At 52.0% G+C, this 24,618-nt stretch overlaps 1 protein-coding gene and 1 pseudogene across 1 annotated transcript; one reads left to right on the plus strand and one right to left on the minus strand.

The window, feature by feature from the left end:
- Positions 1-5,233: 5,233 nt before the first annotated feature.
- LOC132511114 (ribose-5-phosphate isomerase-like) lies at positions 5,234-6,923 on the minus strand (annotated as a pseudogene).
- A 2,726-nt stretch (positions 6,924-9,649) lies between these two features.
- LRRC3C (leucine rich repeat containing 3C) lies at positions 9,650-11,485 on the plus strand. The gene has a single exon (XM_060133936.1). It carries the CDS (start codon positions 9,650-9,652, stop codon positions 10,514-10,516), a length of 867 nt encoding a protein of 288 aa, XP_059989919.1. The 3' UTR covers positions 10,517-11,485.
- The last annotated feature ends 13,133 nt before the right edge of the window (positions 11,486-24,618 follow it).

The following is a 24,618-nucleotide window of genomic DNA, read 5'->3' on the forward strand; positions in this document are numbered from 1 at the left end:
ATTATCTCCACTTTACAAATGAGGAAACTGCTGTACAGTGAGTTTAAATATTTTGCCGAGGGTCACACAACTAGGAGTGGCATTTCTCCCAAAAGTCAATCCTGGACACAAACACTCCTCCAACCATGAGTCCCTCATGTTTCCACAGGTGCCTCGCAAAGACTTCTCTCCTGGGCTTCCCTGGTGGCGCAGTGGTTGAGAATCTGCCTGCTAATGCAGGGGACACAGGTTTGAGCCCTGGCCTGGGAGGATCCCACATGCCGTGGAGCAACTGGGCCCGTGAGCCACAACTAGTGAGCCTGCGCGTCTGGAGCCTGGGCTCTGCAACAAGAGAGGCCGCGATAGTGAGAGGCCCGCGCACCGCGATAAAGAGTGGCCCCCGCTCGCCCCAACTAGAGAAAGCCCTCACGCAGAATCGAAGACCCAACACAGTCAAAAATAAAAAAAAATAAGTAAATAAATAAATAATATTTAAAAAAAAAAAAAAGACTTCTCTCCTACACTGAGGGTGCTGTATTTAAGTTACCTGTTACACATCCGCTTCCCCTGGAGGCTGCCTGCTTCATATTTCTTACTCATATTTGCATTTCCTGCATATACTGAGTCCTCAGCAAACATTAGCTGAGGGAGGTAATAGACCCATACATCCCAAGCTACAGTCACACCAAGCCCCTAACCATTCTCAGAACACACCTTACTCTTTCTTGCTCGTGTTTCAGCCTACAATGCCTTTGTCCATCTGGTAGACTCCTACTTGTCCCGCAAGGCCACCCCTCACCTGTCACCTTCTCTGTGAAGCCTTCCCCAGCTGTCCAAACAGAATCCACCGCTTCTCCTCTAGGCTCCTCCGACACCTGCAAACACCTCAACTAGAGCCCACCCTAGGCTATCAGGGGGCTGTGTTTGTGCTCACATCCATCTTCACCATTGTCTGGGGGCTGTTCTACTTCTCTCTGCATCCCCAAGGCCTAAGAAGCCCAGGAGGTGTGCGTTGAACAAATGAGAGAGTACATCGGAGGATGGGAGCAGGAGGTGTATACACCCTTGTCAGTTTCCGCAAGGAACAGGAATGGCAGAGGCCTTTGCTGCCCCTCCAGCCCACACTGCCTAGGAGACTGGCGTTAGATGGGTCCCTGGCTGACATGATGGGTAAAGTAGCCAGCCCTCCTGCTTTCCCTTCGACCCCCCTTCTACCCATGCTGGATCCGGGAGCTTCCAACATCAGGCAGATAGGGTCCTAGAAGCCTGCTGAACTTCCTTCCAAGGTCACATCTTTGGGGCATGGAGTTACTCCCCTTGGAGGAAGGAGTTGTGACTCAGTCGGCCCAGGGTGGGGGCCTGAAGGACCTACTTTCTGGGACCCTGAACTTGGGAGCCAGGCCCTGACGTGCCTCAGCCTCTTCCCTGTCCCACCATCATAGACACATTGAACATCAGGCTGGCAGGGATCTCAGAGGCCATGAGGTCCAGAGAACCGAAGGCCCAAGGGGATTGGGAAGGGATGTGCCCAGTGGCACAAATGTCTGATGATCTTGGGCTCCTCCAGGCATAGCTCCTTCAGTCCCATGCTCTGGCGTCCACCCAGGCCCTCATCACCTCCCACCTGGACTGTTGCAGTAACTGGTCCCTCTTCCACCAATACATCCCTCACACAGCCAGCAACGTGATCCAAATATCAAAGGTAATTTTAAAACCCTTCAATCGGGCTTCCCTGGTGGCGCAGAGCCCATGCTCCGCAACGGGAGAAGCCACTGCAGTGAGAAGCCTGCATGCAGCAACAAAGACCCAATGCAGTCAAAAATAAATAAATTAATTTATTAAAAAAAAATAACCGTCAATCCATCAGCCATAGAACCAAGTCCTAAATCTTACATGGTGTATAAGACCACAGGGATCTGGTCCCTTTCCACTTTAACTGCAGCCTTTGACACCACCCCTTCTGCTCTACTGTCTAGGAGAAGCCAAGCCTTCTCATGCTCCCTTGACCCTGCACATACTCTGCTGCTTCACCTGATGAACTGAGCCTTAAAGACCCGGCTCAAATGCTACTCCTTGGTAAAGCCTTCCCTAACATCCTGGAAAAGTTAGTGTATCAGGTAGGAATGCTCTCAGTTAAAAGCAATAGAAAACCCAAGCAAAGGAATTTTTGTGACCCTAGGTTGCCATCAGAATCTCTTAAGGATCTTTAAAAAGTCCCATCACTGTACACATGCCAGATCAATTTAATCAGAATCTCTGAGGTGGACCCAGGCATCCGTAATTTTCAAAACCTCCCACATTCGAATGTGCGGCCAAGTTGAGAAGCACTGAAAGAAGCAGGAGATTATTTTTCTCACATAGTGAGTCCAGAGGTGGGCAGCTGCCTGTGTCGGTTGAGCGGCTCAGCGATATCCAGGCCGATGTCTCAGTGATACGCTTCACCTTTCCTTTCGGCTTTGCTGCCTCGAGGTCACAAAAGACTGTGGTTGACCCTTCATGTTCAAAGCCTGAAGAAAGCTGTACGGAGAAGGGGAGGGCCCAAACCATCCTCTTTTATGAGCAAATCAAAGACTGTCCTAGAAACCCCTTTACAGACTTCTGTTTAGACGTCATTGATCACAGTGGACCACGCCCAGCTGCCAAGGTGTCTGGGAAAGTGGACGAGATTTCTGACAAACTGAGAGGACCAATCAGCTCTGTCATGAGGGTCGGAGCACATCGCTACTCCCAAAACAGTGTGTATTATCAAGGAAGGAGCTTGAGAATGGATGCTGAAGGGTGGCAGAAGACACCACCCCAGGGGCTTCCCTGGCTGTGCAGTGGTTAAGAAGCCGCCTACCAATGCAGGGGACATGGGTTCGAGCCCTGGTCGGGGAAGATCCCATACCCCGCGGAGCAACTAAACCCGTGCGCTACAACTATTGCAAGCCCGTGCACCTAGAGCCCGTGCTCCACAACAAGAGAAGCCACTGCAGTGAGAAGCCCACGCGCAGCAACAAAGACCCAACACAGCCAAAAATAAAATAAATTTATAAAAACAAAATACACCACCTCAAAATATGCCACTTGGGCTTAAGGATTATTTTGAGCAGATGCAAGAAGAGCATTCTAATCTCCCCTTTTCTTCCAGAAAACGGGAGACCAAACCCCCATGTGAAAGATGCCCTCCCTGTATGGGAGAAAAGAAACGTTCTTCAGTGGAGAATCAAAGCCAAGAGAATTCTGTACAAACAGGCCTTGTTAAAATAGCTTTTCCCTTCCTTTAAGCTCCCCGTATATTTTAGTCACTTCGCTACAATCACTGCTCTTTATTCAACCCAGTATAAAAGTATTAATGTTTTGCCACTTCCCTAGGTCTCCATTTCCTTATGAGGGCTCCCGTGTCATTAATATAAATTTTTTTTTTAATTTTAAATTGAAGTATAGTTGATTTTTTTTTTTTTTTTGGCCGCGCCACACACCTTGCAGCATCTTAGTTCCCCGACCAGGGATGGAACCCGGGGCCCCCTGCAGTGGAAACGCAGAGTCCTAACCACTGGACCACCAGGGAAGCCCCATTGAAGTCAAGTTGATTTACAGTGTTTCAGGTGCACAGCAAAGTGAATCAGTTACACACACAGTAGGACTTTACAGTAGGACCTTGTTGTTTATCTTTTTTGTATATAGTAGTGCGTATCTGTTAATCCCAAATCCCCAATTTATCCCTCCCCCTCCAAGACATAGAAATGTGTACGCTTTTCTACTGTTCATCTGTTTTATGGTACTTTAATTCCCAAGCCCACCTGAAAAGCCCTAATTGGGTAGAGGTTAAAATGTCGCCCCCCCCCACCTCCCCCGACAACACCAGCAGAGTCTGCCACAGTGACTTAACCTCTCTCTGGGCTTCACAGCTCTGGGCTTCACACATTGCTTCTGGCAGACATCACCTTAAAGGCACCGTGCGGACATGTGTCCACACGTCCACGTCTCCCTCTAGACCGGCAGTTCTTTTTTTTTATTCTTTCAAAATGGCCCCACACTGTTTTATTTCAGCCCTCAAACAACATAAAGAGGTAACAACTTCTGATGCCATGCAACTAACAATAAAGGAACAAAAAAATATTTTATTTTATTTTTTTATTGGAGTATAATTGCTTTACAATGTTGTGTTGGTTTCTGCTGTGAACAAAGTGAATCAGCTTTATGTATATATATATCCCCTCCCTCTTGGACCTCCCTCCTCCCATCCCACCCCTCTAGGTCATCACAGAACATCGAGCTGATCTCCTTGTGCTATACAGCAGTTTCCCACTAGCTATCTATTTTACACATGGTAGTGTATATATGTCAATGCTACTCCCTCAATTCATCCCACCCTCACCATCACCCCGTGTGTCCACAAGTCCGTTCTCTACATCTGCATCTCTTTTTCTGCCCCGCAAATAGGTTCATCGGTACCATTTTTCTAGGTTCCACATCTATGCGTTAATAGACGATATTTGTTTTTCTCTTTCTGACTTACTGCACTCTGTATGACAGACTCTAGATTCATCCACATCGCTACGAATGACCCAACTTCGTTTCTTTCTATGGCTGAGTAATAAGGGAACGAAAAACATATTAAAAACACAGTCTTTGAAAGGCTGCTCACAGCAGTAGGTTGGCAGCAGTGGGAAGTATTTCTGGCCAATGGCTTCCAACAAGAGGGGTCTGAACGAACCCCCTCATCTCAGCAAAAGAGCTCCCACACTTTCCCTCGATAGTTTACACACTCTGCGTCACGAGTGCCACGCCACTACACTCACCAGACTTTTGGAATTCACATCTTAAAACATGTTGTGCGTAATCGCAACAAAAACTGAAAACAAAACTGTGGCAGAAAAGTAAACAAATCCAGTGTTTCCAGTAAGGCATCAGGGAATCACTGCTGGCTGCGCCCTTCATTTCACCAGTTTAAAGAAAAGTTTGATTTACGTCTCTCAGCAAACCCAATATTCAGAAGCTTAACCAGCAGCCTCAAGTTAAAAGTTTAAAAGACAGTCCTCCTTTCTTTTGGTAAATGGTTCATATACAACATGAAATCAAGTTCTACTTTATAAAAAAAACTGAGTATTTTTAACAGCAAATATATATATGTTTGTTTGTATTTCTCTTTTTAAAAAAGACATTTAATAGCAATAAGTCAGAGGACAGGATTTAGCTAACCCCCACCCTGCCAAGCTGTCTACATGGCACAGATACTTTAAGGCAAAGGCTCCTGGAGAGGCATGTCCGCCTCGGCGGTGGGATGGGGACGTGAGGGGAACACACTCCGCTCCTGCAGGGCCACTTTAGAAAGGCTTCTCCCTCATGTTCACCGAGCCGTCCTGCATCCCAAAGTAGACTCTCTCCGCCATGCTGATGAACAGGCCCGTGTCCACCACACCTGGGATCATTTTGATAGCTGTGTTCCCTTCACTCCATTTGTGGACCCCGTCAAACTTCCAGTCCAGGATAAAATTCCCATTACAGTAAGTCCCCTACGTATGAACCTTCAAGTTGCGAACTTTCAAAGATGCGAACGTGCGTTCACATGTCCAATCACGCAAGTTAGTTCATGTGTCTGGCGTACCTTGTCACATGCGTGCATCCTCTGCAAGTTGTTGTGCTTTTGTGTACTTTACTGTACAGTGCTGTTGCTATGCAACATGAGGAGCTTACTAATGAAGACCTGGTGGAATTGGAGGCCCAGAGAAAGGACAAAGAGAGACAAGAGGAAGAAGTAACTGAAGAACCGAAGAGAGTCGGGATGCAAGAAATGGCAAGGGGATTTTCTTTATTTGAGGAGGCACTGTTAGTTTTGAAGCACAGGACCCGAACATAGAAAGGTTCAGGAAGGTTGCAGCTGCCGTTCAGGATGCAATCCAGTGCTACCATGTCATCTATGATGAGAAAAAAAGAGCTACTACCCAGACATCACTGGATCATTTTTTCAAGAGGGTAGATAGAATTGAATCCAGCAAGGAATCAGAACCTGTGCCATCCACGTCAGGCGTGAGTGAAATTGCAGCTTGCCCCCCGTCTCCTATTGCTGACGATCCTTCAGCTCTACCATCTCCCACCTCCTCTCCCTCCTCCAGTCAGCAGCTCTTCTTGCCTCTTCACTCGATGCAGCCCCTGTATGCCAGCTGTTGTACTGCACTACTGTACTTTTCAAGGTACTGTACTGTAAGATTAAAAATGTTTTCTTTAATTTTTGTGTTTGTTTTTTATGTATTATTTGTATGAAAGTATTATAAACCTATTACAGTACAGTACTATAGAGCCGATTGTGTTCATTGGTACCTAGGCTAACTTTGTTGGACTTATGAACAACTTGGACATATGAATGCGTTCTCAGAACGGAACTCATTCACATGTAGGGGACTCACTGTTACCCATCACCAAGGGATCTGCCTTGTTGATGGCCATTCGAAGTTCAATCATGCCCCCAAACTTCTGGGTCACAGCTCGGCTCACTGGGACATAGGCCATCGGGATGACCTTGATGGGGGTTCCCCTTGTGCCACTGATTCCCTGAGGTTCTTTGAACCTTTCCTGAAATCGGTGATCACGATGAAGCAACTGGCATTGCCAGCCACAATTTTCTCCTGAGTCAGGCAGCCTCTACTGCCCTTGATGAGATTGAGATCAACATCTACCTCATCAGCACCATCGATGGTGAGGTCAGTCTCTGGGTGTCGGTCCAGGTCACCGAGAGTTCAGCCATACTGCAGGATGAGCTGACGGGCCTGGAAGGAAGTGGGAATACAGACAGGGTTCAGATTCTCTTGTTTCATCCTTTCAGCTATTTGCTGCACGGCGTGGACAACAGTAGAACCATTCCCAATTCCCAGCACTTGGTTATTCCTCACGTGGTTCTCCACCGCTGCACGGCCTGCCGGCTTCTTGGCCTCCTCAGCCTTGGACATGACGGAGGGGGCCAGGCAGATGCTGTTAGCGTCCCCGCCACCAGTACTTGTCTAGACCGGCAGTTCTTAACTCAGGCTGCACGTTAGAAATACCTGGGGAGCTTTTTAAAATGCACCAGGGCCTAGACCCCACGCACAGAGATTTTAACTAAATTGGTCCAGGTAAACCCAAGCATAACTAATTTTAGAAGCTCCCCCAAGTGATTCTAATGTGCAGACTGGGTGAACCACTGGGTTAACCACAGCCATCTGAGACCCTCAGAACAGGGGCTGAATCTTGAGAACAGTACTACTTATAACATGGGGCTCACAGGAAACCCTCACTGAACGAATGGATGAATGAATGAATGGCAGGGAAGAACTTCTGCTCCAACCTTGTCAACCCCCAGTCTGCACTGTGCACCGTCCTGAGTGTGGTTCCTCCCTCCTCTCTGTTCTCCCTTCTCTACTGAGCACTGCACTTAACCACCCTCAGTGCACCACGTCCATGAGCCAGCTGGACCCTCCTAGGTGAGCAGACTTCCTACTTCTCCAGCAGCTGCTGTGCTGGAAACCCCAGTCCCACTCTTTCCTGGTAGCTGGCCTAGTCGGAGAAGGAGATAACTCCCCTCTTGGCCTTAGTTAAAGCCCCTGCCCAGTGTGACGTGAGAGCAGTGGGAGGGGTAGGCTTCCATGTGCTTCCTCTTCTGCTTTCAGGCCCAATCCCAAAATGGACTCCCAAGTATTCAGTGGCAGAGTGCCTGGCCTAACTAACAAGCAACCACAGACAAAATGTTTACTTCTCCTGTCCAGGTGTAAAAAGTGTGTCTTATCTGATTCCTTGGACAAACGGGAGTCTGAGAAATGACCCTGTTGATGTCACCAGAATGAGTCAGTGGTAAATACATGCCCACAGATAACATCATCCAGTATCCTACCCTCTGATTCTGGCTTCCATCACGCGTCTGAAATTGCTCGTCCAAAGGTCACCTACAGGGCCAGCTTCAGTGGCCTGCGACCTGTGCAGTCCCACAGGGCCTCACGCCCTGCATTCAGAAGGGCCCTGCACCTGGTTTTACGATGTGCTGTTGTTGCCGTCTTGAAATTCTTAACAGTTTTGAACAAAGGAGCCCCACATTTTCATTTTGCACTGGGCCCTCACTTCTGTTGTCCGATTCTGGTCACCCATAGTCTCTTACAAAATCCAGCAAGGTTTTCCTTCTCAGAAAGGTCTCCACAGCGTATGACCTCAGGCTCCTTTGTGCAAATCTCTGTGACACCCAGTTTTCTGTTCCCTTCCTTTACATTAAAAAAGGGTGGTGTGATGGGGTGGCATGGCTGCACGTGATGGTAGGGATCAAAAGACCCTGGGGAATAAGTTGTACAAGCCCTCCTTGACTCCCGGGCCTGAAGGAGAGTTAACAGTACCAACTTGGGAGCTCAAGGCCCCAGCAAACTAAGAGAATCTCAGTCAGTTCCAATCCAGAACAGAAAATCAGCGTGAAAACTTGTAGATGACCGTATTGGACTTCAGAAAGCTTGAAGAACCCCTTCCAACTCCTTGAGGGGCCGTCTACCAACAGTGCAGAGAACTAACGCAGTGCCCCCTCCAGGCAAGGAGGTCGGATACCCTGCGAGGAGCCAGGAGATGAGGTCCTCTGCAGAGAGAGAGACAAGTTTTCCAAGGAAAAGGCTGAGGAAAGTTTGTTCACCATGGGAGACGGTGCACTGTAGGAGGGCAGAAGGGACGTATGGAGCTGAAGGGAGATGAGTTCAGGAGACAGTGGATGTGAGAGGGGGCCCACCCCAGTTCTGCCCCCCAAGCCTGCCAAGCAGGGTTCCCTCTGCTCAGACAGGCTCTGGGCAGAAGGCAGAGGTTCTAAGGGGCAGAGTTTCAGCCCCGGCTGGAAGAGGAAGGATGGAGGATAGCATGTCAAGGCCTCGGAAGGGGAGCCTGAGGCAGGGAATGGAATTGGGGCCCAGTCTTCCCAAGGCAGAGCTCATCAGGGTCCGGGATCTGCCCTCTCTTGGCATCGCCTGGCCAGGCCATGGCTCAGGTATCTGACACCTGGGACCTGGAGTCATATGCCAGGAAACCCAACACTCTTGGGCCCCAGCCCCCAACTTCCAGCAGCTACAAGCGAGCGAGCAAGGCTTCTGGAGGAGGAAGCGGGTCTCCAGAGCCGAGCAGCAGGGAGGCTACTTCCGGGGAGACGGCAGCACAGGAGAAGGCTCTCCCACCAACAGGGGTGAGAGGCTGGGAGGAGGAAGGAGAGGACAGGGGGGAAGAGTGGGGCGGAGAGGACAAAGCCGGGACGGGCAGAGGGGCGGACGTTCCAGGAGAAAGGGTGAATGGGTACAGAAGCTGGGGCCTGAATCACCTAGCCTGCTGGACGCTGCAAAGCCCTGTTGCTGATCGGGCTCTCTGGGGCCTACCTGGCCCACCTGGCAGCCATCCAGGTAGGCTGGCAGGAAAAGCCTGTATTCCAATGAAGGAAATCAATACATGAGCAGAAGCAGACACTGAGAAGCCCCCAGACCCATAATGACCAGTAGGGCTTTGGACCAAGAGACTTCATAGATTAGCCTCCCAGAATCAAAGAGACCCTAGAAGAGTTTCAGGCCCAGGGGACCCTCTACCCAAAGGGCCCAATAAGGAGTCTTGGACCCCAAAGAAGCAAAAAAGCCACGCAGGCCTGAGAGAGCTCCCAAAGGAGAGGCCCCGGCCCAAAAGGAATCCACAGGGGGACTTCAGGAAGAGAATGCTGGCCGTGGGAATGGAATTCTCTGGACTCATTCTTCATTTACGGGGCTTTTTCTTCCCCAGATCCTACTCCACTCCAGGACTATGCCAATCTGCGGCCATGCTCCCACCAGCTGGTCACCTCCTGTCCCTGCTGCTGGTGATAGGAACAGGGGGGACTGTGCCCAGCCCCCGGCTGTCTCCCCAGGGCTGCTACGTGGCAGAAGAAGCTGGGGAGCGGACATTCCGCTGCAGCCAGGCAGGCCTGAGGGCTGTGCCCACCGGCATCCCTAACGACACCCGCAAGCTCTACCTGGACGCCAACCGGCTGGCGTCCGTGCCGGCTGGGGCCTTCCAGCACCTGCCTGTCCTGGAGGAGCTGGATCTATCCCATAATGTCCTTGCCCACGTCTCAGGGGCCGCTTTCCAGGGCCTGGCGGGCACGCTGCGCCACCTCGACCTCTCTGCCAACCAGCTGGCCTCGGTGCCCGTGGAGGCCTTTGCGGGGCTGCAGATCCAAGTGAACCTGTCTGCCAACCCGTGGCGCTGCGACTGTGCCCTGCAGGAGGTGCTTCGGCGGGTGAGGCTGGCACCAGGCACTGAGACGGGCATCGTCTGTGGCCCGGGAGCCCGATCAGACCTCGTGGGGCAGGAGTTCCTGCCGCTGGTCGAGGAGGAAGAGCTGTGTGGGACGGGGCGGGGCGGGGCCCGGCACAGCACCGACGTGGCCCTGCTGGTCACCATGGGGGGCTGGCTGGTGCTGGTGGTGGCTTATCTGGCCCAGTACGTGTGGGAGAACCGGGATGGGACCCGACGTCCCCTCAAGCGGGCCCCCGTGCCGCCTGTGCCCTCTGAGGGCTCCTCTACCCTCAGCACCGTGGTCTGATGACCAGGGCTACTCTTCCGACCCTGCACCCCACACCCCTGCTCCTATGCCCTCTCCTCTCCTCCCACCCCCTCTGCCTCCTCTGCAGCCCCTTCCCACCGCCCAATTCCACCTCCTTCCTCCTCTGTCTCCCCGGAACACCTGATCTCTCTCACTCCTCCAGCACCCCCCAATTCCACCTCCCTCCTCCTCTGTCTCCCCGGAACACCTGATCTCTCTCACTCCACCAGCACCATCTTTGGTGCCTGGGAGCTTTGATGCCGACTCTGGGTCTGGGTTGTGCTAGATTCAGAGACCCAGAGCTTCTGAGTCCACAGTGATGGGGGGACCCCAGAACAGAGAACGATGGAAGATGGTCACGTATGCCAACTTGGAGGTAGGAGCAGGCAGCTTGAGAGCGTGGCGGAGATGATCTCAAAGGCTGCGCCGTATGGATGTTTGAACTGACTCTGCGAGAATGTGGGGGGCTTTGGGCAGAAGAGGGAGGCCCCCAGCTGAAAGACGGTGGACCAAGACGAAGAAGATGTAAAACAACTTCGAATGTCTGAGCAGCGGCAAGACATATCTGGGGGCTGGAGAAGAGGGCGCATAGAGGGGCAAGGGGATGGCGGGACCAAGCTGGCAGTGAGGTCAGAAAGGACCCCGTGGGCTCTTCCTCTCTTCTCCCGCGCCTCTGCCAAAAAGCTCCCCTCCCCGCCCCCTGCCCCATGCTTCTTGCCTTTCTCACAGCCCCAGGCTCTTCTCCCTGTACCTTCTATTGTGACCCCCTGGCTTAGGGCTCCCTGCTTCCTTTTCCAGAGATTCCCTATCTCTCTGCTCTCTCCTTTTTACCCAGAAGGGCTTCCTGAACCCCTTCCCTTGGGGGAGAAGAACTTTCTGCTCTGCCTGAGCTGGGGATGGGTCACTAGAGAGCTGGAAGGGAGGTGGGGAGGTTTCCCATCCCCAGAACATCACTGGACAATCCAATAAAGCCCCTTTATTAATGCCCCGATCTCTTTCTTATCATTCAGTTTGTTGAACACGTGGCCCCGCAGTGAGGAGTGGGAGGGTGTTGAGACCTCCTCTGCTACCTCCACCACCCCTTTGGTGCGGGTGCTCCCGCTGGGCTGCATGCCAGCTCCTTTCTCCCATGCCACCTCCCAGCTCCTGACACCAGAGCCTGTCTGCCAGGCATGCCAGGGCCTATGCATTAATGATGATGGAATGGAAGAAGGATGGGGGATGGAAGGGGACATGGAGGGAGGACAACAAGGGAGGAGGGAAGGAGGTCAAAGCCCAGGCATCAGTCTCCAGCCTGCTCAGGGTGCACAGGAAGCAAAGGAAGAGGGAGCCGGTACTCTCTTAGCTGTCTGTCCCTTCTCTCAGCGGGAGTCTGAGCAAGGGGTAGGGAGAAACTAGATGTGCCCAAAGTTAGTAAAAGAATTCCTGGGCAGAGGGGGAGGGCAGAGACCAGGTTGGCTGAAGGAGGGGGCCATACGAGACATCCCTATCACCAAATAGGCTTTTCAAGGGACCCAAAGGGGCCAACACTCCCTGTCCCTTGCCCCTGTGAGGGTGATACATCATGTGGCTTCCATGGAGGAAAAGCCACTTTGGGAAAGCTCTTGGAACCCATAGTAGAAACTGAAGATAAGAACCACTGAACCAGGGTTCCACCCAACTTACGGCAGAGCTTGGGGCAGAATAGGCGGCCACTCAAGGAGTGGCAAAGAGGAATCCAGTCACCTCCCCTCGTCCCTCTGACCCATCCTGACTTCCCTGTCTCCTTTCCAGCCCTGCCCCCTCCTCTCTCGATCCCTGAGGCTCTTCCCACCACTCCAACGCTGAGCTTCCTCACCTCATCCAGGAAATCTCAACTTGACTCATCTCAGAAGAACATGGGACAGCCCCCCATCTTCTTTTCTCAGGGGACATGGGCCTCCCTCTTCATTTCCAGAGGTGCTCAGGGATGGAGGAAAGAACTTGGATGTGGGAAGTTTCAGGCTGTACCTTTGACCGTCCACCCAGCCACATCCTGGCCTGGGCCTTAGAATCCTGGCCCCATCCCTATCAAACCCTCTGTCACTCCCTCCCCTGACACTCTCAGAATCTGTCCCACTCTGCTCACCCACCCCCTTCTGGAATCAGGCTGGGACTCATCTCCCTAGGTTCTGGGAAATAGATTGTGGAGACCCATGGGGGTGGGAGGGTGGGGGTTGGGTGGGGCACTGTGTCCCTATCGTTGATGCCCATTCCTGGAGGCTCATTCAACTTCCTGTCATCCTGAGCAGCGGAGATAGCATCTTTAAGGTCTGCAGAGAGTGGGTTCCCCTACCGTCACCCCTAACCCCAATGCTCAGAGGTAAGTTCAGGATGGGAAAGGAGCCAGGGAGGGAAGCTTTGCTTGGAGCCCAGATCAGGAGGGGTCCTGGAGCCCTGGATAATAAACGTCCCACCAGTTATCATTATGGTTCCCCTCTGGCTCAAATTTCTTTCCCTCTCTGGAGCTAGGACAGGAGGGAAAGGAGAGGGAGGACAAGTGGGGCAGAATATGGGGGGGCAGGGTAGGGAGGTGGCAGACAGATGCTTCACCGGCTCTCCTCCCCAGGGAGAGACCTCTTCGCCCGAGCCAGTTGGGGTCTCTGAGTCAGAACTTGGTGTGAGGGGGGTGTCCAACGCAGTAACTTCGGCTCAGCCCATCACAGGAGACTGGGCAAAGTGGGGCCGCCACAGCCTCAGAGAAGCTCCTGCTAGGACACCAGTTACTGAACCCCTAAGCCCTACCATCAGCACCCTGGCCTCTGGGTTGTGTTTGTCCTCTGGGCAGGCAGGAAGGGGTGACAGAGGTGGTTTCAGCCCCATCCTTATCTCTGCCGGAGACCAGTGATCATAGGACCAGTGTTCCGAGACGCCACGTGGGCCCTGGCAAGGCAGCTGGATGGCCTCGTTTCGGTTGCCTGCTTCTGGACCTTCTGCCTGGTACAGAGGAAAGGGGGACACGTTATGTCAAGACCAACCTCTCCCATCGGGATGTGCTGGAGCCAGGAACAAAGCTGCTTCCCTGGTGGAGCAGTGGGTAAGAATCCGCCTGCCATTGCAGGAGACACGGGTTCGAGCCCTGGTCCAGGAAGATCCCACATGCCGCGGAGCAGCTAAGCCCGTGCGCCACAACTACTGAGCCTGTGCTCTAGAGCCTGTGAGCCACAACTGCTGAGCCCGCGTGCTACAATTACTGAAGCCCGTGCGCCTAGAGCCCGTGCTCCGCCACGAGAGAAGCCACTGCAATGAGAAGCCCGCGCACCGCAACGAAGCATAGCCCCCGCTCGCCACAACTAGAGAAAGCCCGTGCGCAGCAACGAAGACCCAACACAGCCAAAAAAAAAAAAAAGGCTGCCAGCTACCAAGAGAGCCCAGCCACATGCCTGGTCCAGCTTTGATGCAAGAACCCAGGAAGGCAGATCCTGGCTTGTCATCCATGGGCAGCACCCTGGAGCCGGTGGTCTGTGGGTGGAGGTGGGAGGAGAGGAGAGTCCCTCACTCAGCCCTTCCACCACCAGCTTCTGGAGCAGCAGAGAAAGCAGACGCTGCCCTCAGGGAGCCCCAGTCTGAGGAGGAGAGCTATGACCCTATCTCTCAGGGAACCCCCAGACTAATGGAAGAAATAGGGTCCTTTCTCTTTGGGGAGCTCTGATGCTGGTGAGACCAAGACATCTCCCAGACACAGAGACTGAAGCACGTACAAAGCCTAATTATCTACTAAAGGAAGTGGAGAGAGAACAAACCGAGTACAAGGGAGCTGAGGGAGGCCCTTAAGAAGTAGTGCCCCACCCTTCCTGTCCTGGGCTCCTGTGCAGACATTCCAAGTGCAACCCTGAATGAGGGGTGTCAGTATCAAAACCAGGAGAACCCAGGCAGCTTCTTCCAAGTACCTCCCCCATTAGACTATGGGGAGTTCTAACCAGAAACAGTTTCCTCTCGTTTCTCTGGGGTCCTGGTATCAGTAACCTCGGTTGCCTGTAAGGCATGATTTCCCAAACCAGGAAGGCAGAAAACCAAGCAGACAGAGCAAGGCATCTTAGCTGCCAAAGCGCATGCCACCACAAGTCCACTGGCTCATTCAACAAACATTTATTGAGTTACTACTACATACCAGGTGCTGCAGATTCAAAGATGAGGAAATTGTGGTGCCCATCCCTGGAAGACCTGACAGTTAGTGATGACAGCCCGGGCGACAGAGGTGTGCGCAGGGGCCACGTGAGCCCAAAAGGGGCATCTAAAGCAAAGGTTCAGATACTTTGTTCGCCGGAGCACTCACTCAGAACCCATTTATTTTGCCTATGTTTTAAAATCTTATTTTACATAGAGTTCTAATAATTTTGGAACTATGGTTTCCTTGATACAACAGGTTAGAAGCAATATATTTGAAGTAGGAAAAAATTTCACTACAGATAGAATAATAGCAGGGAGTATCAACAGCCTGAGAGCAGGGAGAGACCTTCCTAAAAGTATTTTTAAGAACTCAAAAAGCAATGCAGTAGGGCCCTGTAATGTCTTCTTTTTTAAAATTTATTTTATTGAAGTATAGTTGACTTACAATGTTTTGATAGTTTCTGGTGTACAGCAAAGTGATTCAGTTATACATGTATATACATTCTTTTTAGTTTTTAAATATTTATTTATTTGGCTGTGCCGGGTCTTAGTTGCGGCACGTGGGATCTTTTTAGTTGCAGCATGCAGGATCTTTAGTTGTGGCATGCAAACTCTTAGTTGCGGCATGTAAGATCTAGTTCGCTGACCAGGGATCAAAGCCTGGCCCCCTGCATTGGGAGCACGGAGTCTTAGCCACTGGACCACCGAGGAAGTACCTACATTGTTTTCCATATTCTTGGCCATTATGGTTTATCACAGGATATTGAATACAGTTTCCTGTGCTATACAGTAGGACCTTGTTGTTTATCTATTTTATATATAATAGTCTGCATCTGCTAATCCCAAACTCCTGATGCATCTCTCCCCCACCCCTCCTCCTCCTTGGCAACCACAAGTCTGTTCTCTATGTCTGTGAGTCTGTTTTTATTTTGGAGATAAGTTCATTTGTGTAATATTTTAGATTCCACATATAAGTGATATCATGATATTTGTCTTTCTCTTTCTGACTTAGTACAATTATCTCTAGGTCCATCCATGTTGCTGCAAATGGCATTATTTCATTTCATTCTTTTTTATGGCTGAGTAGTATTCCACTGTATATATGTACCACATCTTCTTTATCCATTCATCTATTGATGGACATGGAGGTTGTTTCCATGTCTTGGCTATTGTAAATAGTGCTGCAATAAACATTGGGGTTCATGTATCTCTTCAAATTACAGTTTTCTTCAGGTATATGCCCAGGAGTGGGATTGCTGGATCATATGGGAACTCTATTTTTAGTTTTTTGATGAACTCCGTACTGTTTTCCATAGTGGCTGCACCAATTTACATGTAGTGTCTTCTAAATGACCCTGTGTGGACATATTATTCTCCCCGCCTCTAAGGGGCCTATGGATGTTGGCAAAATTAATCTCACTGACTTTCAGTTACCTGCAAAAAAGGTCAAATCTTGGAGTGTCCACTTTCAGGGACAGGGAGCCTGTGATGCATTTGAGAAAGTTTCCCTCCTATGAGGGCAGAAGTAAATAATGCAGAAAGACTATTGGAAAAATGCTTGTTCTACCAGGGCTGCCTCCTTGTTCCTTCCTCCATGGGACCAAGATCTGCCCTGAGGCTGTGCAGAGCAGCCCTTTGAATGGGTGAAGATGGCTCTCCAGCACCTGATTCAGCACATCATGGCCCTTCTCTGTTCTTGTCTCTCTGTCCCCAATTAATGTCCCACGATCACCACCACACCCACACACCTGCCTCAGGTCCCTGGAAAATCCAGCTTATCTCCTCCCAGTCACGATACTCATTTCTGCACTTATGACGATTACTCTCTTCCTCTTTTAGAATGTTTAAAAAAAAAAACAAAAGGGCTTGCCTGGTGGCGCAGTGGTTGAGAGTCCGCCTGCCGATACAGGGGACATGGGTTCGTGCCCCGGTCCGGGAAGATCCCACATGCTGCAGAGTGGCTAGGCCCGTGAGCCATGGCCGCTGAGCCTGCGTGTCCGGAGCCTGTGCTCCGCAACAGGAGAGGCCACAACAGTGAGAGGCCCGCGTACCGAAAAACAAAACAAAACAAACAAACAAAAAAAACTCAAGTCCCCACACTAAAACTAATGTCTGAAGTCAGCACTCAATTTTTATTCATTTTAGGGGTCGGGGCAATTTATCATGCAGAGTCAAGCCATCAGGGAAGGTTCTCTCAAAGGATGTATGGGAACGTTCTCTCAAAGGATGTATGGGAACAAGCACAATGGCATGGTGTCTGTCCCGGAGAACCAAGAAAAGACTCCAAGATCACCAAGACTGCAGTCGTAGGGCTCCTGGTGAATATCTCTGTCACAGTCAGCAGCAAATGTCAAAATTCCATGGACATCCAAAACCTCAGCATTGTGAATGATCTGGAAAACCTAAGAAGGGGTGAGCTGCTGAGTGAGGTGGGGAGGCAGGTTGAGGATGCCAGGCCAGCCAAGGGGGCTGGCACCAAGGGGCATGCCCCCACCCAGAGGGGTTCAGGCTATCAGAGATGGCAGGGGTCTTCACTTTACAAAAAGGCCCAGAGAGGGATGGTGAGTTGTCCAATGTCACACAGGGAGTCAGGGAAGAAGCAAGACTAGAACCCACATGTCCCCTGTCCCTCTGACACACACACACACACACACACACACGCTTCCTTCCAAGGGAATGGGCTGAGGGAAGGGTAGACCTAGGGGTGCCACTGAGGGAGCTGGACATGGATCAGAAGAGAGCCTCACCCACTCAGAGCCAGCTCCACCCCCGCAGCACAAGAAGCTAAGAAGCTTCAGGAGCATGGGGAAAACCTGTCTGTACGTGGTGACCGAGGCTGTGAGATGCTGAGGGAAGCCACCCTGGAGGAGGGGAGCGAGACTGGAGGGGTCATTCCATCCCCCTCCTCACTGCTGCTGGATTCAGAGTCGGGAACCTCCAAGATGCTTTCCATGCCCCACCCCATCCATACACACGCTTGCCCCCACTCCTTCCCTCCCACAGCCCTTGAATCTCCCCTGCATCCTTGCCCATCATTAGGGCATCCTAATGTACCTCTCTCCCGTCCATACCTGCCTCTCATCCAGTTCCCCTAATAATGGCGTTTTCATCTTTTATAATACCGCTCTTCTCTTTTCTAAGGATTTTTCCATCTATTATTTCACATGAGATAGGTAGGCTACTTGCTATTGCAATCCCCATCTCACATGTTTAGGAAACTACCTCGGAAAAGTCATTGGCTCACCAGCTACTCAGTGGGCAATCTGCGAGCAAACCCCAGGCTTTAAGACTCCAGCCGGTTCTTTTCGCTCACAGCTCCAGCCCCTGCCAGAGTTCTCACCTCCCTCTGCCAAGTTCCCCTCTCTTCATTTCTCTTCCATCTTCTGCCACCACCACCTGCCCCTTGATGACCTGTCTTTCCCCAGGGCTCTCTCAGTCCCAACACCACCATCAGCCTACCCCAAGCAGTAGTCACTGGATAGAGCAGGGGGGGTGCCCTGGATGGGAGCCGGGTGAATTTGAAGGAGAGGAGGGGAGGCAGACAGCCCAGGGTTGGTCCCCCAGTCTCAGGGCTGAAATCTGGGCGGTGGGGGTCTTCCATTCCTCTTTAGGCTCTGCCCCCCAAACCAACTGATGACCCCAGCCCCTTCCAACACTTTCTGTGCAGCTCCCTAAAGCATACACCTCTCACCACTCCTCCCCTCTCGGAGACCACACTATGTGGGTGTGTGTGGTGAGGCGAGCTGGCCAGGAAGGAGGAGTTGGGAGTCAGTGACAGCCAGTGCCCCATTTCTGAGCCCTCACAGACATCCTCCCGTTCAAGGACCAGAACCTGAAGCTGTTCCCCTCCGAAGGTGAGAGAAGCTGAAGGACTCTTCTTCCCTCCACATCCCATAATGTGATGGGGGCTGGGGAAGGGTGGACAAAGTCTCAGAAGGCGAGAGGGACACAAAGATCCCCCTTCTCCAGCAAAGGAAAGAAACCGGTCAAGTGAGGAATTCAAGCCCAGAGCCCTTTCTCAAAACCCTGGGGTGGTGGTGGGTGGGATGCAGAGGGGTCTCTCAGGATGCAGTGATGACAGGCATCCCAGCCACGGGTTTCCTGGGCCTTTAAGTGCATCCTCCCCCTGCCCCAGGCTCCACCAGGCTCTTCTAGGCAGGATGAGGCTGAACCCACCCGGGGCTGCACCAGCGGTCAGGAGGACGCCTCTTCCTTTAGGGCTCTCAGTCCTCCTTCTTCGGTCACAGTCACCCGTGGAGTCACTTTCCCCTCTGCAGGGTCCTCAACGTCCATCAAAAAATACTGTAAGGAGCTGAGCTCCCCCGTCACCCCACACCAGACCCTGCCCTGATCCTCTTTCCCTGGGGAGGGGCACTTGAGGGAGACACAGGACACCAAGCCTCAGAAGGGGGCCTCTGTGCCTGGGGGTAGGGGGACCCTCTGGGTGAAGTTATGTGAAGGCAGACGGAGCAAAGTAGGGTCCTAGTCACCACTGTCCTGTCCTCATAGCTCTGTCTGGGCCTGAGCCGGTCCCCCGGGAGCCCACGAGGTTTCGGGAGCTACAGGCTTAGGTGGACGAGGAGCTGCTGGTGCTGAAGGGCCTGACCCGGAACAGCAGACCGCCGGGCTGAGGGAAGGATTGGCGCTGCTGGGCCAGGGGCGGAGGCTGCAGGAGCTGTGGGACACGGCGGGGGCGGGGCTGGGGCTCGGCTGGGGCTCCTGGGGGCGGGGCCTGGACGGAGTGGGCGGGATTGCGGGAGGCTGGGGGCGGGGTGATGAGGGAGTTCCGGAGCACGCTGGAGTGGTGACTGCAGGACTGAGGGGGCGAGAGGCGGGGCTTAAACGGCTGGCGGGGGTCCCTGGGAGGGGGGCTAAACTGGTGATGGCTAGACTGTCCGCCGCGGGGGCGGGGCCGGATGGTGAAGGCGGGACTACGGGAGCGAGGGGAGGGGCTTAACATGGCTGGGGGCGGGAGTGGGCGGCCTGGGGCGGGGCTACGGGTTGCTGGGGCCAGATGCAGGTTGGATGGGGCGTGACTGGCCTCCTTCAGGGATATCTCAGCCAGCACGTCCACTCGAGGGAGGATTCTTTATGCTAAGGGAGAGACTAGGCTCCTGCCCTGAGGGAATCCTCACTCTGAGTGGGGAGACCTGCTCCCTCTCCCTCGGGGAGCTCTCTGTCTCACTAACTGCAGGAGTATCTAGCTGATCACTTCCCATCTCTCTGCCAGGTGGATGGGGCCCTGGATTTTAACAAGCCAGAGGTTCTGGGAGTCCGAGGGGCGGGCCCGGTTACTCAGTCCTCGAATGACTACAGGAGACTTCTAGCAAACTCCGTTCCATACTGGCTGGATACATCCTCTACGTGCTGGAAGTTCTGAGTGATGAGGGTCGGGAGTGGGGATGGGGTCAGTCTCTGATGTGACTGATGGGCCTACTGGGTTGGGCCCAATTGCACCAAGAAGGACCTGCAACGTAATTTACGAGTCCCACTGCAAAAAGAAAAATACAGGGCTCCTTGTTAAAAATTTATTAAGAAATATTCAAGGTGACAACAGCAGAGCATTAAACCAAGCATGGGACCCAATGCAACTGCATAGGTTGCGTGCTGTGGTACCAGCTACAAAGCAGAGTGTCTCAGGGTCCAAACCCAGGTGTCACCTCCGAGGAAAAGGCAAGAAGTGCAAGCCCTTCTACCCCACCCACCCACCCATTTTTCCTCAAAGAAAGGGGAATATATCCTCTTAGAAATCTTCTCTTATCCTCTCCTGGAGGGGATTGAATCTGCTGTCCCCCAACACACACACACACACACACACACACACACACACACACCCCAACTACCAGAGCTGCCTTACAATCTGCTGCCCACCAGAGGGAGAGAGTGTGCCCCTGTCCCTCACGTGGTCTCTACTCCTTTACCCTCTGCAGAGCTGAGCAAGGAGCAACAGCAGCTACTAGCCATATCCATGGAGAAAGTGTTCCTTCCCCAACAGACAGAGCTGATGAGGATCTGAGGGTCGCAAGATGGGTGTCAGGGATGACAACTAGGGTAAAATTGAACGCTAGAAACGATGTGGGAGTGCATCCAGCTCCACTCCCTCTCTCACTGATGAGCACTCTGGACCAGAGAGCAGAAGGTACTTCTCCGGGGCCACACAGCAGGCTCTTGGCAGAGCTCTCTACAGAACTCAGGTTTCCAAATTCTTAACCCATGCCTATTTTTCCTCTGCTCTAGCACTAATGGGCAGAAGAGGTCAAGGATGGGGGCAGGGGCTGAAATTTAAAATTTTACTGCAGGGACTTCCCTGGTGGTCCAGTGGGTAAGACTCCATGCTCCCATTGCAGGGCACCTGTGTTCCATCCCTGGTTGGGGAACTAGATCCCACAGGCACGCCGCAACTAAGAAGCCCACATGCAGCAACAAAGATCCTACGTGGGGGCTTCCCTGGTGGCGCAGTGGTTGAGAATCTGCCTGCCAATGCAGGGGACATGGGTTCGAGCCCTGGTCTGGGAAGATCCCACATGCCGCGGAGCGACTGGGCCCGGGAGCCACAACTACTGAGCCTGCGCGTCTGGAGCCTGTGCTCCACAACAAGAGAGGCCGCGACAGTGAGAGGCCCGCGCACCGCGATGAAGAGTGGCCCCCGCTCACCGCAACTAGAGAAAGCCCTCGCACAGAAACGAAGACCCAACACAGCCAAAAATAAATAAATAACTTATTTAAAAAAAAACAAAAACAGGAAAAGATCCCACGTGCCACAACTAAGACCTGGCACAGCCTAAATAAATAACTTTAAAATAAAATAAAATTTTACTGCGGACCACCTCTGAAGTTGGTAGCTCCCCAAATGCAAAGCACCTTGTAATGTTTATTCTCTACTGTGCAGGTGGTGATCATCCTGGACCAAGTTTTCCAGGGGGATGCAGTGCTCTTCTGTCTTCACTTCAAGCTACTCAGGGGCTTTTAGGGCGAGGAGCTGAAGGTCACCCAGCCCTAGTCGGACTCTGCAGCCTTGACATACAAGGGGATGGACACCATTATACCCGGGACCCCAATGCCTTGTCACCATTCTGCGCCCTCCATGCCATCCTCGCCGTATTTCAGGTGTGGCCAACAACACCTGGCTTTCCCCAACCAGAACTGGGGAAAACAGAGTGGGACTTGGCGCAGGCCTGGGGGAGCTGGTGAAATGGAGAGGAGCTTCGACTCCAAGTTCTCCTGGAAGCAGAGCTTCAAAGGCTCCATCTGGGACCCAGTCTCTTCAACAAGGATCTGGGACCTCTGTCCCATCACGAGGGCCTAGCAGTCACAGCTGAGGAGGAAAGCTTCTCTTTCATCAGCTGTGAGTGGACAGGAGCTCCAGCACCTGGCACAGCTGCATCTTCAGCCTGACTAGGGGTAGGGGGCCTGGCAGCAGAGGGCTAGGGGCAGCGAGGGCTGGCACCTTGTAGTTTGACCTTGAGTTTGACGTACTTCTTCAGTGATTCAGCACAACTTTGAGTAAGTGTCACAAGCCACTGACCAGTGTCTGCTCAGCCAGGATTTTGGAGATGTCTTAGGCTCTAAAGCAGGTTTGAGAATTTAGGAAGAACATTTTTTTAGGGGATAAGAAAAGAGTCTGGGGGTTTTACTCCATTCAGAAAAGAAGTATAGTTTATTTATGGAAGTATAGCTCACAATCGGCAATGTGCACCCCAAAACTTCCAACCTCCCATGAGAGATATAATTTTTTTTTTTGGCCTCGCATGGGGGATCTTAGTTCCCTGACCAGGGATCGAACCCGCTCCCCATGCTGTGGAAGCGCAGAATCTTATCCACTGGACTGCCAGGGAAGTCCCCCATGAGAAATATAAAACGCAACGCCCTCACAGCACATTCTTCCTGCTTCTCCACCACTCCAGCCTGTCTTCATCCCTAGCTAGTCCACCTCCTTTAACTCAGCAAAGGTCTGGGAGTATGTCTGTGCAGGGGGTCCCTTCCCCCAAGTGCTCCAGGCTTCCCACACCCTACAAATTGGCTCTGTCTGCTACAGGCACGTTCCTTAAGCTCCTTCCTGCCCTCATAACTCCCAGGGTGTCAGCTTCTTCCCATTCTTGCCAGGATCAATGACTTCCACCCTCCTGAACTTCAGTAGCCTACCCCTCTCTCCTTCCTCTTTGGCCCCGTCCTGAGGAGAAAATTAAGAATAATAAAGAAGAATAACCCGGCAGTCCAGTGGTTAAGAGTCCACACTTCAAATGCAGGGGGCACAGGTTCGATCCCTGGTCGGGGAACTAGGATAACACATGCCACGCAGCGTGGCCAAAAAATAAAATAAAATAAAATCTACAACAGAAGGAAACCCCATCCCACCCCCCAAAAGAAGAAAAAAAACTGTAAAAAAAAAAAAAGGAGATTAAAGAAGAAAATGGGTAAGTAAAATAAGTAAATAATGCCCCGTCCCAATGTCTGTGTCTGTCTTCAGAGTCTGCAGTGTACTCTGTGGGTCAGCATCTTAGAGAACAGGTGGCTGGGGCTTCCTCCCCTAAGTCGATTCCCTTGCCTGACCCCCATCTCCTAGCAACCACACACAAATCAGGAGATTGGAGCAAAACTCGGGGATGATTATCGCCCATTACCTCCCTTAACTGACCACCAGAGGGAGATACAGAGTAAAGCCTGTTGCCTGCATCAGCACGGTGCCCTACCCAGACTCCTGTTTCAATAAATCACTATTAATTGACCTGAAGAGTACTTACACATTAATCCAACTTAAATTTCCTCCAACACAATTTGAATTGTGTCCCAGATTCCCCTGAACATAAACAAGGACTCTGAGGAAAAGAAGTCTCTGGACCCTAAAGTGATTCTGTGGCCTATCCCTAAGGACTTTACTGGAGGTTTTCTTGAGGAGCTGGTGCTGAATGGGGTAGAGGGTGACAAAAAGACAGGATATGCTGGGTGGGAGGAACAGCACTGGGACAAGCCTGGCATGGATGTTTTTATTCCAAAAGCACAAGACCTTCCAACCTGACTGACCTCACAAGCCCTTATTTCTTCTCTGTGCCTTGAACCCTCAAAGGCTCCTGCTTGGAACACCATCATGCAGTTGGCGGGATGGTGCGAGGGGGTGAAGGTGGGGTGGGAGCAGGACAAGGAGAATAAGGACAGGTCTGGTAGAGTTCAGAGGGAAGGAAGGAGGGCAAGAGAAATAAAGTAGCAAGATTTCTAGGTCAGAGGAGAGAAAGCTGGCTTGATGGACTTTCTGGGTCCTCAGGAAGAACAGAAACAGGTGTGACTTTTTTTTTTAATATTTATTTATTTATTCTTGGCTGTGTTGGGTCTTTTTTTTTAATAAATTTTTTTTTTTTTTTTGGCTGCATTGGGTCTTTGTTGCTGCACGCGGGCTTTCTCTAATTTCAGCGAGCGGGGGCTATTCTTCGTTGCAGTGTGCAGGCTTCTCATTGCGGTGGCTTCTCTTGTTGTGGAGCACGGGCTCTGGGCACGTGGGCTCTAGAGATCAGGCTCAGTAGTTGTGGCGCACGGGCTTAGTTGCTCCGCGGCACGTGGGATCTTCCCGGACCAGGACTCGAACCCATGTCCGGGCAGACTCTTAACCACTGCGCCATCAGAGAAGCCCCTGTGTCGTGTCTTAGTTGTAGAACACAGGATCTTTTTGTTGCGGCACTCGGGCTCTCTCGTTGAGGCACGTGAACTCAGTAGTTGTGGCACTCAGGCTTAGTTGCCCTGTGGCATGTGGGATCTTATGTCCCTGACCAGGGATGAAGCCCTCATTCCCTGTGTTGGAAGGCGGATTCTTAACCAGTGGACCACCAGGAAAGTCCCAGGTGTGACTTCTTGAAATCACTATTCTCCAAGTCTTTGGAGGATGAGCTGAACTGGAAACCTTGGCTTGCAGTCAGTGGGAGGAAGATAGACACTAGGAAGAAACTCCCAAGAGTCTGGCTGAGGCAATGGTGGGCTGGGAAGAG

This window comes from Lagenorhynchus albirostris, chromosome 20, assembly GCF_949774975.1.
Source record: "Lagenorhynchus albirostris chromosome 20, mLagAlb1.1, whole genome shotgun sequence".
Classification (NCBI taxonomy): Eukaryota; Metazoa; Chordata; class Mammalia; order Artiodactyla; family Delphinidae; genus Lagenorhynchus; species Lagenorhynchus albirostris.